At 43.3% G+C, this 19,960-nt stretch overlaps 1 protein-coding gene across 3 annotated transcripts in view; it reads left to right on the forward strand.

Moving 5' to 3' along the window:
* Window positions 1-9,314: 9,314 nt before the first annotated feature.
* Window positions 9,315-19,960, forward strand: part of tncb (tenascin Cb) — a 31,762-nt gene continuing 21,116 nt past the window's right edge. For 2 of the 3 annotated variants that reach the window (XM_047048571.1, XM_047048572.1), the window contains exons 1-2: window positions 9,317-9,677; window positions 19,262-19,834. In XM_047048571.1, the coding sequence (XP_046904527.1) occupies window positions 19,354-19,834 (481 nt within the window). In that variant the 5' untranslated portion in view covers window positions 9,317-9,677; window positions 19,262-19,353. Of the gene's footprint in view, window positions 9,678-19,261; window positions 19,835-19,960 lie in introns of all 3 variants that reach the window. The other variant, XM_047048569.1, reaches the window with a different exon arrangement.

Below are 19,960 nucleotides of genomic sequence, written 5' to 3' on the forward strand. Positions count from 1 at the left end.
GGTCAAAGTGTTGGTGGCCCGGGGGAAAAGTAACACAGCTGGTAGCTTGCCCAACTAGGCCATAAACACCCGGACAATCCCAGTGCCGAATGAATTATTAGTGCTTCTGGAGACAAGACATTGTAATAGTCCAATAATGTCAATAAATATTTTAGTATTGGTAATAGAAATAGAAATTCCATGAGTTTCTTAAGTGGAATCATTATACCCACAGCCAGAGCATTAACAATGCCAGACACAATTGAGGCATAGACATAAAACATTTAAACTGGTACAAACAGGAAGATATAGCATTCCTAACAGAAGCCTATATTTTCCTTTGCCATCAACTATGGTGTAACTTGATAACTGCCTCCAAATCCCTAACATTAGTTGTTACGGCATATTTCTGGCATAGGTTGCTCTTGGGCCTGGTCTTCAGATGGCCTCCCTTGCTGACCACACATACTGACATTTGACCCATTATCCATCAGGGCATCCATGATGCTGTGATGGATGGTTGTTTTCTTGGCTGTGGGGGTGTTCAGAGCTCCTCTCTGTTGATAGCTCACAGATGATTTATAGTAGTCAATGGCCGCCATTAAACAAGGAAGTGCTGGGGATTCTTGACTGAGACTTTCCCTCCATCCTGTTCTACTTGTCTTTACGATAGTAGCAGCAGCGTCCGAGGCAAAAGGGAGAGAGAGAGTGAGAAACAGAGGCCAAACCACTTTCTGAAAAAAATATTATCAGCCTCAATTTCCTCCCAGCCCCTTGACCCTCAAATTTCTGTCTGAATATATAAATAGGTCATGTCTTGATTCATAGGAAGAGCCTATTTCATTTGAAGTTCTCATCCATCCTTCAAAAGCATCACATTTACGGTAGTGAAATTGTCACTCCCCTCCTCTCTTTGCTGCCTCTTGTATAATCCGCTGCTAAACAAACATGTCAGTTCCATGTCAGTCTCACCCAGATACCAACAAATGAAGAATTAAATGATCAGACACTAGCAATTTGACAGACACAGGGAGAATGACTGATACTCATGTTACCCTTAGTGGACAGACTGTTGGGTACATCTCTTCAACATGGGCTGCATGTTACATTTGTGGACCACCCACAGCTTATCAGACCAGTCCCAAGGTGGACATCAATCATGTGCTAGGCTAGGCTGGGCAGTGGTGCCCCTGTCTGGAGACTGATGCTGGGCCTGACATTGGATATATTGGGAGATGGATATACTTTGACAATAGTCTTTATTCAGACATCACAGCTCTCTTTACCAATGGTCCTCACCTGTCACTGAGCCCCTTCATTTGATGTCCATAGGTCACGGTCAGCCAACACCCTGTAGGCTGTCATCATCCTGAATGATTACAGCTGGCCTTACTGTGGGTCATTGTACATGTTTAACAAACAGCAATTGGATGTCACTTTCCAGGTCATGACGTTCTTCACGTGGAAATGTTAATGAAGCGTTGTAATGTAATGGGGCGTTAATTTGTTTCACAGTTTGTACAATGTTGCTTCTCACACGTGTGTGGCTCTGTGTGTTATACATGTGCTTGTGTGTGTGTACGGGAATAGGAGCTGATGCGCCTTATTGGCAGTTCTGAGGCGTGACTTGTCCTCTGTTTAGCACCCTGCTGGATTACTGACACAGGGGAATGGGGCTACGGAGCTGAAAGGAAGTGTTGATAAGACGCAGACAAGAAAGAACGAATGGGGGTGGGGGACTTGGATGGGGGAGGACACAAAGAGAGGGCTTTGGTGCAACAAAAAAAAAATCAGTTCTGAAGAAGACAGGACGCAAAGAGAGCTCAATTCAAAAGGCGACAGAGAAGGTGACATTTAAAGAAATCTCCAATCCATATCTCCTATAAAAGGAAAGGTTTATCACGGATATGAAGGACATGCAATTTTGCTTCAAAGTAATTAGTACAGAACATATGGCTTCGATGTGATATCATTTATTTTGAACAGATTTCCAATCATTTCTGAACAAGAACATTTAAAACATAATATTGAGAACATTACCAGGGTTTTTCCTGGGTCAAAATGGTTCTTCGGTGCCCCCCCCCCCAAAAAAAAAATGCTATATTCTTTTTTTCTAGGGTTTTGTTTTTAGGGTTTTTCTTTTTCTTCTTTTTTCCAATCAATGTATTATGCCCCCCCCCGACCCTAAACTTATATTTCGAACAGGTTAATGTAATAGTCTAACAGCTAATGTAATATTGCACATATTTTTGTCTTATTTCCCCTAAAGCAATAAAGTTAGGCTACTTAAAGACACTTTACACTCATAAAGTTGATTGTTCTTTTACAGTCTTGTACTTTTTGGGGTTCATGTTGTTTTAATTTGTAACTTGTATAACTGCATGCTCTTATGGGTTTTCCCTTTGGCACTTGTTTAGTTTTTCACAATGTTTGCTTCATGTTTTGGCTGCTTGCAATGTTTGGGACTACCTCGTTGTTATGATCAGTGACCTATGCTCTTTTGTAAAGCTTTCTCTTGGAAGTCGCCTTGGATAAAAGCGTCTGCTAAATGCATTAATGTAAATGTAAATAAAGTATGTTCTAAACGGCATAAATGCTGCCAATTAATAATTGACGTAACAACTTATTATAAATGGTTAGTAGCCTAGCCTATCAATTAAGGTAAGGCACTGAAGCATGTACACTGCCTGCTTCATTTGATCTTGATAGGCTAATCATTCTGTAGCAAATAATAACAATAAACCCACTTTTTATTAATTAAAACTACTTCTGCATAATAATGCACTTAAAATACAAATCTGAGCAAGGGCAGCAATCGCTATCAAATCAACAGACGTGCAATTTAGCTAGCAGGGGATTGGGAAGAATACAAACAATGAAAATCACCAGTTAACTTGATTTAAATTTGCTATAACTATAGACTTATACAATAACAAGCTTAAATGAACTGACAACATAAGTTATACGACTTACAGTTCTCAAGGATGCACACACGCAATCTCAACTGCGGGGTGAAGCGTGTGTTGGTGCAATTCTCCGACATACACTCTAACACTTACTGATAGACGGCCTAAAATGTTGTACAGCCTGATTCTGGGAGTTTGGCTTTAAAGTCGGTTTTCAGAAACACATTTTTTGTAGGTCCAATCAGCGAACAGAGGGAGTGGCTGAGAACAATGACGTTAGTGTCGTGCACTAGTTTGAGTATTTCAGTAATGGCGGCGGAGAAAGATGCGAGCGAAGCTATTCTGCGGTTGTGGCAACGCTGCCGAATATCCATAAGTTAGAGCCGGAGCAAGAACATTCCTTGCTGAGTTTTGTTGGTGGCCATGATGTTGTAGCCCTCCTCTCCACGGGGTTCGGGAACAGTTAGATTTTCCAGCTACGGCAGCTAGCTCCGTTACAGTAGTGGTGAAGTTGGCTAAGGCGAACGCTAGCCATTGGTTATGGCAGATCTGAGTGGCTCTGGGCAGATCCAATAGTGTTAAACTTCAACAGAGGTCCCGCCTTCAAGGAAGTTAACGCTTGTCAATGGAGCGATCCCAGACCCTCTGTACAAATGAAATGTATGAGGGTCTGGTTAGGACCAGGCTAGATTTGTGATACCGTGGTGGCAGAAATTTAGCCATAGAGGAAACACTGCACTATATATTATCATTCCAGGTTAAGAATACCAAAGGATGCTGCGTTGGAAATCGTAAATCAAACTTTCGTCAGCATTTTGAGTGGACATCCATTTGCATTTGTAAAGGTTTATTCGTGCACGTCGGGCTGGTCCTCACAGCGGAACTCGGTTTAGTGGCCACTTTGTCCATTCGCGCACCTCACAGTTGCATATTGACCAGACAAGAAGACACACTTATTAACTCGATAACTATTGATTAAAACAGAACGAGTGTTAAGCTGTAGCGTACTTTAAACATACTATTGACAACATATTCGCTGACATGCATTGCACACGTGATGAACACAGGTTTTTCTTTTCTTCATTGCACTTTTTTTTGCCTTTGGCGCTCGGGATTGGTCATTGGCACTCGGGAAAACGGCTTTGGCGCGTGCCAAAATGTTCTCTATGCAGGAAAAAGCCTGATTACCATGGCCTATCGGCATATTAACGAATCTCCACTCTCTTCAATTCCCAGATCACTTTACTTTTAGCCAGCAGGCTTGCCAATTCTCCACCTGTCGGCATCGACATTCATGATATGAATGAGGTATGGCTGAGGTATGAATATGCCTGAAGTATGAATACAAAACAAGTAAGACACACTATGTGAAAACAGAAAAATGAGGAACTCAGCTGTTTCAGTTAGACTCATCTCCTTCCCGTCCCGCTCTAACATGATGCTTTATATGATTCCGACCTCCCTATTCCATTGGCTACCATGACCCAAACTAAGCTTGTTTGTCCCCCCAATAGACCCGTGATCTGCCTTTTGTTCTTCCCAACACCTCCCATTCATGTTCCCGTTGGAGTGCAGACAAAGGAGTCAAAGAGGGAGCTGAACCCATGGCCCAGACAGACTGGGAAATAGGGGCCATAAAGGACTCGGGTTGGTGTGTTTTAATGGGACTGTGGTGGGGATTCCTTAAATCCGGACAATTCTCTGTTTGGACCCCACCCATCCCAGCCAATGTCTGTCTAGGCAGGATGCTTGAATTGCATTGTCAAACTACTGTAAAACGTAATTTTGCTATGTCCTTTAGTTTTTTGCCTTATCTGTAATAACAAGGTTAGGACTGCATTTTGGTCTTATGGTCATATGAAGGATGGCTGTGAATGGAACACTATAAATTGGTCAATAATTTCATCAAAACATTCGTATTCTGTGTAGTATATCCTGATAGGAAAGCCTGCAGACAGAAGCCATGCTGTCAGAAGAATTTCCAGGCCTCCGTGATGCTTTGTGGCACAAACTACATCCCATATATCTCCATCAGCTTATGGTATACGTTAATCTACACTGAAATAAACCCTGACAAATACTGTGGCAATCTCTCTCTTTCTTACTGTGCAGTATGGCATTAATAAATCAACATTTGAGCTATAAGATGCACTGCGTGAACTGCCATGCTGTTCGTCAGCTATGACGAGCTTAGAGCTGAGCTTGTGGAGATATGGAGATGGTCTCCATAGACGTTATTAGAACATAGTACGATATGAGCTGATGGTGTAGACGTACAGTACATCATCCACACGGCCTTGGGATGTTGCATTGGTTCATTTCACACTGGAAATGCAGACAGGATAAATGAAGGTGTTCTTGTCAGAGTTTTTATGCTCTCCTTGTTCAGTGACAAACCGAACCCTATGTCCAGAGTTTAGTTACTACAAAGTCTCAACACAGGTTGACAAGTTGAGTTGACAGTTACTGCTACAACCACAGAGAACACATTACTGGTGAAAGTCGAATACCATAGAAACTCAACTATTAAAATGTGTACACACACTGCACATACACTTTTATTCATGTTCATTGTACAGCAACAGTGTTTTAATGCAGAGCAACCAATTCCTTAATTGGCTCTCTTAAAGTACTTTGAACCAATCCAAGGTTAGGACTTGTACACCGTTTCTGGAGTGGCAACATGCGGTATAGCCTCCCTCAGTCCATTCAGGTTCCCCAATAAAAATAATTCTGCAACCTTATCTTCGCTTCCTAGACTCCCTCATTCACGGCCGAGTCCGTTGTAGGAACCCAGTCAGGCGGAAATGGTTTGCTTGTTTTACATGTTCTGTGCAACCTTTGTTTGTTTGAAGAAGTTAGCATTAAGCCTCTACAGGAAGCTCAAACTGGAGAATTCTAAATTTTCGTTAGACAAAATATACAAAATGTTTCGATAGAAAATCATACCATGAAGCATATCTTGGTGTTTATGTTTGAACTCTCCTTCCCCACCTAATCCATAACACAGGAAATTATGTTAATGATTCAATGATCAACCATTCCTGTCACAAATATAAACTGGTGTGATATGGTGTAACAACTATCTGATTTTTTATTTCACACCCTTTTGTGTAATGCCAATGTGTCATTCATGCATGTCTTCTGAGACCTGAGATACAGCAGAGATGTAGTGACCACAGCTGACAATGGGAACAAGGTTCCAACTGTAACAACACAAACGGTGTGGGTGACCTTGCATTAATACAGGTCATAGGTCAGGAGCAGCTGTAAAGTGGCAAGGTCCTCTCATTGTGTTGGTACGTTTACAAGCTTTTTTTCAAGGCTGGACACAGTAGAAATGTGTGTGGTCCAAATAATACTCTGCCGTGGGAAAGAATGGCGGCTTGCAAGAAGGAAAACAATTATGTCTCATAGTTTGTCAGAGCTATGTGTTGTCATTTGTTTCCCTTACTGAATTACCTTTGAATTATTGTGAGGTTGTCTTTCTATACAGTACCTAGGCTGAATCAATCTTACTGCGCTCAGATTTGTTAATTGCGAAAGAGACAGAATTCCATGCCTTGCTCTCCCAGATCTCTTGGCATGCCTCTGTCTCCTCCAACATATTTACTGAGCTGTGTCTCTCCCCGCTGTTATGAATTATGAATCACTCCTAATAGGCTCTCTTACCCTTGTTTAACTTACGGTAACGACAGGCTTATTTTTGCTGATGGCTGATTTTACTGGCATTATACTATCGACATTACACTTACAGGGCAGCATCCATCGCTGTGTTATTGTCTCATTACTGCATCATGCAACATGGGTACCTGTTCACTGAGCCTGGATCTCTACAGACCGTGATCTTTCCCTGTGACCCTCCCTGAGAGTTTAACCTGTGTGGTCCCGGCTAGCACCTGCATAATGGATGAAGCAGAGACATTGGGAGGGAAGGGAGTGACAGCATAGGGCCATTATTACCTTCGACTACATTTTTAATGAGATAAACAGGTCTCTTCAGGTCAACTGCAGCCTCGTACACCCTCAGAGGGTGGTGTGTGTCCGTGTGGATATGTGTGTGTGTGTCCGCCCCATCCGTTGCCTTATTGCTGCCCGCTCTGATACAGAGAATTGCTGCAGGGGCTCCGTCTTATAATTAGGTCTCACTGTCATTGAGAGAAAGTGTCTCACTTCCCACAGAGTCCTTCTCCTCGCCTATAAGTTGAAAGCCACCAATTATACAGTGGCATGGAGACCTTATTAAATGTGCTCGAGGCAACCTTTGCCTCAGTTTTCCTTGGTCTCACCAGATTAAGTTTTCTGTTCGAAGTGCTTTATACAAAATCTAGTGCATCTGCAAGTGAGAAGCAACAGGGCAGTATTGATTGCTTTCTGTTACGCTGCTTGGAAATGGCAGGGACAGGGAAATGGCAATAAAACAATTTGTTTGTGTTGTAGCAAGTTGCTTAATAGCACCCATGAAGTGAAAAAGTATGGTCCCTCTACTAGTTCTGTAGTTTCTTAGGTTGTCTTTAGTTGTGTGCAATGCTGTAGCATTTAGATCCATTTTCTATCGTTTCTACTTGATATATTCATGAAATGAATACATTGTAGCTGTGCACTTCGCATTTAAATGTCAGTGGATAAATGTGAACAACTGTGCTAATAAAAATAAAATAGGTTTCCTCCAGCAAATTTCTGGGTTCTGAAGGTATGAAATTGGATGACAGGGAAGGATGCGCACATGGATGTCAGCGGGGAAATCAAACCTGCTCCATGATAATTTTTTTGAGAGTCTGTAGATGGTGGAAAGATTCACAAACAGGGAGAGTGTTCTCCCACAGCAATTCCCCCGTCCGTGAATCCCTGCGATGCCTTGAAGGAGAGAGAGTGACAGGAAGGTGAGAAGAGGAACAGATGGAGAGGCGCGCTACGTGTTCCCGTGGTCGCGAGGACTCTGACGCTCTCTGCATGTACAGACATACTCATTTAAAACAGGTGCTATACTTAGACATGCGGATGTGCTGTACAGCTTCAACACAAATGACAAGTCTCATTACAACCCAGTTCTGAAGAAAGAGAAAAAAAAATCTTATTATCCCACACAGAAATGTATAGAATTACCTTATTCCCAAGGGAACAGCAGGAAAATGAATTTAAGGCCCAGAGTCATTGAATATGCTCTATTACCCCATAGTGGTGATACATATGTGCCATTGTGTTCTATATGGGATTAGGAGGGATCTTTTCTGCCTGACTGGTCACTGCTTCTCAATAACAAGGCGAGGATCATTTCCCCCGCTGAGAAAGCTGCTCTCAGCCCGGCCGTGTCTCCTCGCCACACACCACTGCCTCCTGCATAGAGCAAGGCTGACACAAGCAATGCTTATTGCCCGCAAGTGGCTGCGCTTTGGAAAGAAGGACAATACCAAACAAGTCTCAGTCACCCTAGACAAAAATAAATAAGATTTGAATTTGTGTATGTTTGCAATGCATGTCAACCAACGGGATTGTACAATGGCAGACAATATGGCCTCCGAATTCAAATGTTTTTCAGGGCTTATCTCCATTTCATGACACATAAAGCAGGAAACTGATGTGGGCTGATTTATTCGTCAAAGGCTTCTTGAACATCCCCCAGGGAAGGTCCTCGGCACCAACACCATCAACACCAGCTTCTTTGTAGCCCCTCTATTAGTCTATGGGGTCACACTCTGATTTAATGAGTGTCACTCCATCCTCGATGTTGCTGGCTCTTCTGGAACATCTTTGAAGCACATATTGGAAGTCCCCTGCTACCCTGCTTTCCTATGTAGATTGGAGTGTGTGTATATGTAGTGGGGGAGGGGGGGGGGGGTCCTGAAAGCTGCATGTATCTGTGTTTTTCGATTTTCTTTTTCTCTGTTCCCGTGTTTATTTGAGGTGAGGTGGATATTTAGTCTGTGCTTGGCTTGTAATTGAAGCCGGCATCCTCTGAGTCTTGCTTTACCTGGAGCCTGAATTGATGAGCCAGCGTGTAAAGAGCCTTAGCTACAGGGGAAATGTAGGTAGATGCCTAAACACACTAATCAAGGAGCTGTGTACTCACAGACAGTTGGAGACAAACTGGGTGAAGGTAGTTATTGAGGGGGCAAGTCAAGTATTGGCAAGGAGAACTCCCCCCTGCCTGTTTTCATGGTAATTATCACTACCAACATCAGGACCGTCAGCATTATTGTTATTGTAACTGTTGTCATCGGAAGAGGAGGCAGCCTATAAACCCCCAATGTCAAAAATAGTATGTTAATGTTCCTTCCATTGGCTGTTCCACTTTGTGGCTAATGGTTCTCCCCCCTCTTGCTTATATCCATCCCCCTTCTTTATTCTGTCTCTCTCTCTCTTTTTTGTGTGAGTGGGAGCCAGCCTTGAGGCATCCTGTTTCAAGTCCTTAGTTTCCAGTCAGAGAGGAGGGGGATATTTAAAAGCGGTAGGTGGGAGTGGGGTCTGACCGCAGTGTCTACTGTTTAAGAGAAAGGGAATTCTCCCTCCCCTCTCTCTTTCACTCCCTCTCTCCTGGTTGTGACTCGCTCTCTCTCCCCTCGCTGGCTACAGCATCAGAAAGCTCTCTAGGTGGATAGAATAGACAGACTGAGAGGAGACCAGTGAGAAAAGATGACTGAGCTGTCACTGCTATAGAAGGCTAACACACAGACTCACAAGAACAGTTGTTGAGGCAGGTTGATTTAAAACAGTCTGTCCCAGAGTTTGAGGGCTCGATTCAACTAGCAGAGAAGATTTCTTCAGTGGAGGTTGTAGTGAATTCTTTCAAAGGTAAGCTCCTGTCTCTCCTTACCTGTGTGCTATATTAGGATGCTCTTTGAATTGGACTACACAGACGTGTTGAAATGTATAGCATGTCTATTTGTCAGTATTGCAATACCATTATTACTTCTCCATGCTTAATTCAGCTTCTAAATTGATATATATTGAAGTGTTGAGTTTAGTCAGCATTCAGGATTTTAATTAGTCTTACTCATAAATATACATTGAGGGAACATTTCTTCACTGACATCTTATAAAAAATATTGGAATTGTGGTAGAAATAATGCAAAAGAAATGGGACTTATTTGTGTCCGTCTTTAACAAGTTCAAACTTCAGTTATTGCTTGAATCTTGCAAACATGCTCAGACATGCCAATGCAAATTTGTGTTGCACACATTTGCAAATGTATTATTTGCCACCTGAGCAAAACTTGACCTGAAAACATTAATTGCCAGATTGAGTCAACTGTGTGATCCAATAAGCAGAGAAACTTCTAAATAATTCTGCCCGACTTGTGGCTTGTGTTGAGTTACGGGCAGCCGGGGGTAGGGGAATGGTGATAGTCTGTGTGTACAGCCTTCTCTATTTCTCCCGGCTACTGTGTGTGTGCCAGCAGACAGCAGGCTTCTGTAGCCTGGGAGATGGACAGCTGCTCGGCATTAGCGATCTGTTCTCCACTCTCTGCCCTCCCTTCTCTATCGGCTCCTCTCACTGTACGCTGTCGAAGCTGGCGGCTCCACTGACACGGGGCTTACCCCCCCCCCCCCCCCCTCCCTGAGAGCCATGTGCTGACTGTTCAGCCTGGCATGGGGTTCTCATACATTTCCTCCACCAGAGGACTAAATTGTAAGGAGCTTACTTGACAGGGGTTTTGGTAATAGCGTCCCACACAGGGACCACACCTCCTTGAATAAGAGGTGTGTGTAAGTGAGTTGGGGTTGGGGACACCACCCAACCAAACCGGAGGAGTAGCAGGAAGTGTGTGTGAGTGAGTGTGTTGTGTGTGAATGTGGGGGTTACAAGAGAAGGAGACCCACAGGATACCAGGGCTTCTTCTGTTGGATGGTAGTTCATCATAGGGACATGTACCGTAGTCACAATGTAAATGTACATTTAATACCTGTGGATAACAGTTTGAACTGTAAACTTAATATTTTATGCTGTGTTGACTTCTGTAGATTGTTTGCTAAATTCAACTTTTACCTACCCATCTTTTTTGTCATGCATTTTAAATTAAATTTAAAATTAAATTTTGTTTAATTTTTGGATCAGTTGACATTAGTTAAGATTATTATGATGTTTTTATGACAATTGTTTGTGTTGTTTGCTCAGGCTTTGCAAATAAATGTTTTATTGTGCTATTGCGAAATGCAGGATAGCCATTGACACTGACACCCGGTGCTTGAATGAGTGGGAAATGGGCCTTTGTTTAGACAGCTGTTTGTCTCCCTTGTCTCGTGCCTGGTGTGTGTGGAGAGTAACTGCATTCAGCCCACTTAGCTCCTGGGTTTCTGGCTGAGGGAATAGGATCTGTGGTGTTCTGTAATGATCCAAGGAGGTGTCTCTGGACATGCTAATACAGACATGAGGCAGGTGAGGAGCTGAGCTGGAGTGCATTGCCCAAGGAACTCTGGATGGTCAGTGCTGTCTCTGATGAGTTTTCATCTGCAATTCAAGCCACCCATCCCCCCCGCCCACACCCAACCCCCTCTCTCACCCTGCCCACTCACTTTCATTGGTGTCTTATTGAAGTATGTCGGAAAATGTCATGTTCCGAGGTCCTTACACTGGATTCACTTATTGGCAATTCCACCTTAAATTGTACAGTACAGGCATGTGTTTATTAGAGTTATATCGAGGTTGTAAACAATCCACCGAGCATATCCAACCAACTCGCTGGCATAGTCACCTGTCTGCCAGATGGTTTCACAAAGAGCTTTGTGCAAACCACTGGAGTACCTGAGAGCGAGCCACAATATACAAAGCACAAGCGCTCTGGTGCTGAGTGTAAGGAACATGTTGTTTGCTTGTGGTAGGTGGTTCAACCTTTCCACATGCCTAGCCACCACTTGTAAGGAATACCACATTTCTCTTTGGGGGATGTAGGCTGGCGTACATGTCAGAGTTGCAACCCAGTAGATGGACCTCAAATGATTGTGCTTTCTTTATACTTTGATTTGGTGCTCTGTCAAGTTAGAAAGAAAAGCCATTGAAAAGCCTTTCCGCTTGTCATTTCTTCCGACTGGCCTCTGATGAGACAAAAAGATCCTGGCAGATTAGTCATCAACAGAGAACAAAGGTTCCCTCAATAGAGTCCAATGTCTTTAAGTGCTGGAGTCCCAGATGGTTTCTAATGTTCCTCTGATGTCAATGTGCGGGAGAGAGCAGCGAGGCACTGGACTCAATGTTCCAGCTTCCATTGTGCAAACCAGGGCCTCCATTGGTTGAGTCAAGAAAATCAACACATGTGCTCTGACATTATGTTTTCAACAACATGCCCCATCTCATTGGAATGCGTATGCCTTGGACAAGACAGGCCTATTGAAAGAGGTAGTTATTTAGATTGGTGAAAATGGAAACCGTGGAACCCCAATAATCAGCAGACCTCAGGGGTTGGGGTCATTAAGCTCTTACAAGTGTCTGAATGGATGCCACTCCCAGTTTGGATACGGGACACACTTTGGGCTTTCATCACAGACAAAGACAAACAGATGTCCACATATCATAGCCAACATGCCTGCCTCTGTTTCCGGGGGGGGGGGGGGGGGTGGGGGGGGGGGGGGGGGGGGGGGGGGGGGGGGGGAACACGTCCCTTCCCTAAATTAATGTATTTAGGTTATTCTGTTACAATTCTGTTCTTGTCTGTCATCAACTGTCCTTGTCTAACCCCTTTAAGTCCTAAATGTGCTCTTTGCCTCATCATCTAGTCATTGCCAGTACATTTGGTCCATTCAAAGGACTGTATTCACAGTGCATTATGTAAGGAAGGAACTAGTACCAAGGACAGAGAAAACACTAGTATTCAGATTTGCTGCTCCAGTCTAGCAGCAGCACATTCTCTCTCCACACCACATACTTATGAGGCACTCCCCAGGAAAGGAAACTTTCTGTCCACTGTTGATTGATTGTTTCCTGTCCTACACAAACAGGAAAATCCAAACTGTCCCTGTCTAACACAGTACAGGAAGTCCTAATCATTGAATCAGAAGAATGCTAAAAAAAACATTCCAGGGTCTTGCTGGGTAACTGAGGAATCCCAGTATCCGACCCCAACCCCTCATATATCTGTTTTTGATGCCACTTTAGATGACACACTTTAACCAATTGAGTTTACAAAAGCTCACTTGAGGTTATCTGATATGCTAAATGAGCTGGCTCCAGTCTTGTTGTATCACTGCAATGGAAATGCTGGTTATCTCCTCTTGCAGTTGACCACCTGAGATGTAAGGTGTTAGTTACTCTGTAAGTCTATCCACATCTGTCTTCAAGGTTGGCCTCAATGGCTTTGTGACAGCATTACAACATGGCTGGTCAGGTAGGATACAAGGAGATTTTTTTGTAATAGCAGGGCAGTTTAAAAGCCAAGCTAAGGGAAGTATGTTGCATGTGTAGCATTGTTATGAGTGTCTGGAGAAATCCTAGGTTGGTTGTGTTGTAAAGACAACAGATGAAAAGACAGCTCCGTTCTCACTGCCCACATAGAGGTTGGACTGAAAAACTGGACTGAAGGTCACTGGCCCTCAATATGTAAAAGAGAACTCATACACAAAAGACCAACAACCAATAGACTAGCATCCCTTCTCTCCCATGGATCATTCTAAAACAGCAGCTTAAACTGTAACACAGTGGGGGCTGCAGAGGCCCTAAAGAAAATTGATGGGCTCCATGACAAGAAATGAGAAAAAATCTTGAGGCAATAAAATTGAATTGAGATTTAGGCGTTGAAACCTTGCAATTCCCAGCCGTGTGCATAGATGGCCTCATTCTTTGTCTTCCTATCTTGGTGTCAGAGTTGGAAAATTGTTTTCGGTAAAATAAATGTTGGTATCAGTAAAAAAAAAGTGAGCTCTAAATAACCCTTGTGGTCCCTTCAGTGGGATTCTGTTCACCCTTGGCACAGTGCATCTAGATAAGTGTGTCTGCTGCTATCACAGACACCCACCCACATTTTGCCTTATCAGACACGAACACACCAACCCCCACCACTCCTCGCTATCTGTGCCATCAGATCCAGCAGGGTCACAGAGCACAGACACACAGATTTAAAAAAAATGACAGCAAGCCTTTTCATCAGTCAAAAACAGCCCATATTCCCATTTCATTTCCATTTAGCAAGTCAAATGATGTTTGTGCCATGAAGGAAAAAGATCCCAGATAAGCTATGCCAAGAGGGTTATAATAAAATTATTGATACACATAATTGATGTAATGACCTCCATCTGCTTTTCACCAAGTTCTAAGCAATTTATTTAGATAAGGATACTACACTTCAAAGTTCCTCAAAGTTCATTTAAGTGGAATTCTATTTAGTTTCTCTAATCATAATTGTTGCAGAAACTGTTCCCTGGTTGAGAAAGTACTGTTGACTTAACTGTCATGCCACGTTATTAAAACAGAGGCTGAGCCCTTGGTCCACCTCTCTGTCATTTACCGGTCTTTGGTCCACACCAAAGAAAGATATGTTTAATATGACTAGTCATACAAATTTGTAGTCCCTTTATGGAGCCCAAGCCTTTCACAACTGACTGCTCTTTGAAGTGATGCAGCCCAGGCAAAATAAATGAGCTCTGCTAGGCTAGCTCGAACTGAGAAAGCTTGTGCTGGTGCAATAGTGTGCTACAACGTCAGGTCAGGGGAAGTGTAGTACTTGATCCCACCCCTCTTGGTTCTTCTGTCTGTCCATTGGGTTCACATGAAAAGACGAGATTCCATTAATTGATTTCTCATCTGTTTGGATATCCAGTTCTAAATCCTGGTACAGCTAATCTTCAATTTTGTCGCTGTTTGCTCCGAGCTCACAAATGGCAGACAGCGAGAGTAGGCTAGGTGATAACTCAGAAAGCTGTTCTGAAGACCATGAACAGCCGAGGAATCGATCCCAGCGTCTCGCGGTCGATTCACGTTAAGAGTAATCCTGGAAATCCATTTTTCTGTTTGATGATAATAACTCACAACCATATTGCTGTCCTCAGCAGCATTCTGTCTCTCTGATAATAACCTTGGTGTGGATTGAAATAAATCAATACTTAACTGCTTCTGAACAGCGTATAAGTAGACCATACCCGGATTTGATTGTGATTTATGTCTACATCAACTGATTTCCAAATGAGCCACCTTGTTGTGGACTTTCTCAGACATCCCAACCTGCAGAGACTCATTTCCGGGAGGTGGCTTCCCCCCCCCTCCCCCTAGCATTTGCGGACGTCAGGGAGCCGCTATTGAAATGCGGGAGACTCCCGGACCTTCTGGGAGACTTGGGATGTCTGCTTTCTCAATAAAATATTTCAGAGATTGCTACCAAGGACCCTTAATTGATCATTTTCAGTATTGCACTGTACTGTACTATGTGGGGCCCCAGTATAGCAGTTTGCTGTAGTTGCACATTAGGCTTTGATGGAATGGTATTTCCTGGTCATTTACTTTGGTGTACTATAACAATAACTGTCATAGCATTTGTATGGCGTCTCTCAAGGTGAAAAGGCCCCCAGACAATAACTGTTCATTCAGTCCTCACCAGCGACCCAGATTAGGACTGTATGCCGAAGAAGGGAAGCAGGTTTTTTGTCATGGATGACCTACAAAGCTAGGCAAGCTTGATAATTCTTCAGAAATGAAAAGAAAGCAAGCTTTCCCCTGTCCCTGTTTAACATACAGTCTTGGGACTTGAGTTGTAAGTCATTGAATATTTACAGATTTTACACATCAAGTGGGGGCAGACTGCTCCATTATGCATTTTGTTTGTTGTTGTGTTATCTTTACAAATGTTGTGGTGGGCTTAGGTCATGATGTATTTCAGTTCTGTGTATCTTCGGTTTAGGATTATGGTCTGCATTAAGTCATACAACACATGCGGTTGTTGCCCAAAGTTACCTCTCCTTTTAAGCATGCTTCACATCCCTCACCAAACTGGCTGCCGTGACAGCGTTGCTAAAATGCATGGTGAGCAGTTGTCTTTGCAGTGATTTATCTTTGGCTCACCATATGGCAGAGTATTAGTATAGGTCGACTACAGTGATGAGGCTGAGGTTTGAGAGAAATCCTGGCATTTGCACGTAGTATGACATCTGAAATCCTCCAAAGGCGGAAAGCCTTCTCGTCAATCACAAAGTGCTCTTCCAGAACTATGTGAAAGCAAAATGTACAACTGAAAAATGACAGAAAAAGAAGAAAGGAAAAGCCCACTGGTAAATATCGATTTTTTATTTCCCATCGAACAATAGATTGCAATGAGAAACAGGATCAACATTGAGTGATATAACACCATTAGGGCACAGTTCTTTGCATGCCAAACTCAAATGGTATGTTGTAGCCTATGGGTGCCCTGATTTCTTTCTTTGCTTGATCCTATTGGTGCTGCTTTGTGTTAAATGTGTACATTCACTTGATTTACACAACATGGTAGTAAAAAACTGCACAAAGGGGATATCGTATCATACTGTGGTTGCCGATACCATGTTTTTTACATTACATTCATGTAGGAACCAGTGAGGTGTAGAAGGCTGACTTTTACAGAGACACTTCTGGGGAAGGTGTCTATTCTTTACTGCATGTAACATCACTGTTTTCTTTTCAATGAGATGCATGCTTATTAATGTTTTGCACATGGTCAGCCTACCTACCAGTTTTATATTAATATTCCATGGACAAGTAACATACAGTAGATGTGTCAATGCGTGCATTCATGCAGTTTACCATTACTAATTTTTTCATTATTAAATGTTATAATACACTTTTGACCCCCAAACAATGTCTATATTTTAGTTTGTAAATTACTCATTTTATTCCATTATACAAACTTGAAATAAAATTGTTGACTTGTATTATGATTAAGATTGTCATTTTTTATTTTATTCTGTATTTAAAATACAATCTTTTGAAAACGTTTCCAGCTCTGCCCAGTGTGAAGTAAAAAGATCTTTATGGTTGCCTCAAGCACTCATTCAATACAGGGCTAATTTAGATCACTTGCACTAAATCTGTGTGCCAGCAGGTTTCCCCTGGTATAATTCTCCTCACATTGGCCACATCGCAGCCAACCGGCTTTGTTGCAGTCTGAAAAACTAACAATAGAGTCTAAACAAGTAAGAGAATTAGAAAGCAGCAGCAGTCAACTTGTGTCAAGTCCACCTGATTGTGCCAGTAACCAGCTGCATAGCCACGGGGGTGTCCTGACGGAAATCCAAAAACCAGAGGCTTTATTCCAGGTTTTCTCATGCTAAAAAAGTAGCTAAACTGGGTAAATGTATTCTCGTTATGGCACTGTGTACTAGTACTATGTTTTACATTTCTGCTTGTTTTCATTCTTTTCACTTCCTTTGAGTGTTTTTTTTAATCTTGTGCCACAGATTTGCTCAATGCTCATACAAAGACAAGTCTGCTCTTTCAGGGTTGTCTCCCTCCAAGGTCCTTGTGGAGAGCAGCCAGCCTCTGAAGTGCGAAAGCCAACCATCCGCCCATCACTAAAACCCTAGCTGCAACTGAAAGCAATTTTCTGGCTATTTTGTTGATTTAATCCCTGGTTTGCCATGCTCAGACACAGCAGACTGTGTGTGCGAGTGTGTGAGGTGTGTGTGGGGGGGAGGTAGCATTCTCGCACCCCTGAGGGGCCAGATCTTAGCGTTCCCATCAGGCAGGCTACATTAGCGCTCTTACAGTGCATCCATCACAGAAGCGCTCATCCTTGTCTGTCTAATCAGGGAGCTGGGAGCTGGGGCTCGTGAAGCCGTGGGATCCCTCAGACTGGAGCTCATCTGTCAGCCTGGCTAATCACGGGTCTGCCCAGGTTCAGGAGACTGAGCTGTTCCTCACAGGAAATTACCTGCTTGTGACCTCCCTGACAGTGGCAGTCCTCCCCCCTGCCATCTCTCCAGGAAGAGCACATGGGAGATTGATGATTTGCTGTTGGCCGTTAGTACATTCGATGTTGCTTTTGAACCGTTTGTCATCACCCCAAGAAAATGAACCTTCAATTTTATACTGTATGTTTAGATATGTCAGATTGAATTGAATCTTCAATTCAAATCTTGAATTGAATCTATTGAATCTTCAATTTTATACTGTATGTTTAGATATGTCAGATTATGGAAACAGATAGTGTAGTTTATGTTGACATTTACCAGTATTCTTTTGCAGTTGGAATTTGGTTTTAACCATATAGAAAAGTTAATTTTTGTCTGCTTCAGTGCAACTCTAAGATGCTTTTTGTTTGTTTCAAAGGTGTGGGACACAAATGAGATGGTGTCAGCATTTTGACAAGGTGCTGTGCTGTCGCTGTGACTTTTTTAAAGAAGGGACGTCATTTATTAAGTGTTAAAAACTTGTGTTGCCAATTACTGTTCCTCTTAAATTTAGCTTATTTCATTTAAGTGACCGAATCTCTCCTTATCTTGCTACAGAGTCCAGAACACCGTACATTGCCCTCTTGCACACAGAAGGGGGCATACTTCCACCAACCTCTATATTTTATGTTACAACAAGATCAAAGGGTAGGGGAAGCATAAAGTTTTACAGTTGCCTCCAACCACAATTCAATCTCAGCACATTCTCCGGCAGGCTGTTACTTTTAAAAGAAACAATGTGTCTCTGGGGCTTTGCGAAACAGCACGGTAACTTCTCCTGTGGAAAGAATCATGTTGCCTAACTGAAACTGAGTGGCCGTCTGGAGAGCGGTCAGAGAACGCTGATCTGCTGCTTTGTGAGTAGTGGGAATTCTTCACCCCCGTGCTAGCAAGAACGCTGCAGATGGTGTCTCCCTCACAAGTATTAATCTGTCAGTTTAGGTTGTGGTCTGGTCTGTCGGGAGGGGAGGGCATCCCCCCATGCAGGTGTTGCCTGCTGTTCATGGCAGCTTGTCATGAGAAACATGGTCAGAGAATAAGCTGTATTGCTCAAGGTCACCCCTTCCGCCTCCGTTGTAATTGCCAGTGTTGGCCTGTTCCTTTGAGAAATAGTGAAAAGAATGTCCCCAATGTCATCCACTAAGTGTGTGTCAACTCCACTGTGAACAGAGGGGCTGAAATGGGACAGCAACAGGGTAATGTATTGGAGGTGGGCTTTTGTTAAGGGCAACTGTGGAAGGTTAATTGCTTTTAGTGGGATACTATGACATTTCACTGCACCCACATGGTCCCTAGTGGATGAGCCTGTGTGGATGGATCCATACTGTCAAGGGCAACCCAAAAAAGTACTCAATGAGACAGTTGAGTGTAATAGATGCTCTTGTTCCAGGTGGATTTGTTCGATTAATACCTACTAAATACTTATTTTGTTTTTCATTTGAAGTACGTATATCTATTATTGATTAAATAATTAATTTTTGCAGACATGAAGGTTACGCTCTCTTCCATTCCCATCATGCTTTGTATTCTTTTAGGACACGAGGGCATCGGCTCTATCCCACAGAGAGACAACTCCATCTTCCTCCCTCGCTGCTGAGAGAAGCTAGCCCAGTGACAGGCTTCCACTATGGGGATGAAAAGCCTTCTCCTAGGCTATGCGACCGTGTCAATCCTTCTCCACTTCTCTGGTGCCGGCCTGGTGAAGAAGGTCATCCGCCACCGAAGAGAAACCCTGATGCCCCCCACCTCGGAGAATGTCACCCTTCCTAACCCTGACCAACCGGTGGTCTTCAACCACGTCTACAACATCAACGTTCCCTCCACCCCCCTCTGCTCCGTGGACCTGGACTCTGCAGGAGCCACAGAAATGAAGCCCCACAACAAGGCTCCCCAGTCAGACCTGCAGCACATGGAGCACACGGTGGACGGGGAGAACCAGATTGTCTTCACCCACCGCATCAACATCCCCAAGCAGGCCTGTGGCTGCGACAACCAGCTGCCAGATCTGAAGGGTCTCCTCAACAGGCTGGAGATGCTGGAGGCGGAGGTGTCCAGTCTGAGGGATCAGTGTTCTGGTGGGGCGGGCTGCTGTGGAGCTCAAGTCACAGGTATGCCCATCGACATGGTTTTAGAACCCATTGACTGGGCATTATTATAGGACACATATCATTACATCCTCAACCAACTGTCCATTAAAAGTCAGGAATGAAACCTGTTTCCCTTGCACCATACAT

The sequence above is a fragment of the Hypomesus transpacificus genome, chromosome 24, assembly GCF_021917145.1.
Source record: "Hypomesus transpacificus isolate Combined female chromosome 24, fHypTra1, whole genome shotgun sequence".
Taxonomy (NCBI): domain Eukaryota; kingdom Metazoa; phylum Chordata; class Actinopteri; order Osmeriformes; family Osmeridae; genus Hypomesus; species Hypomesus transpacificus.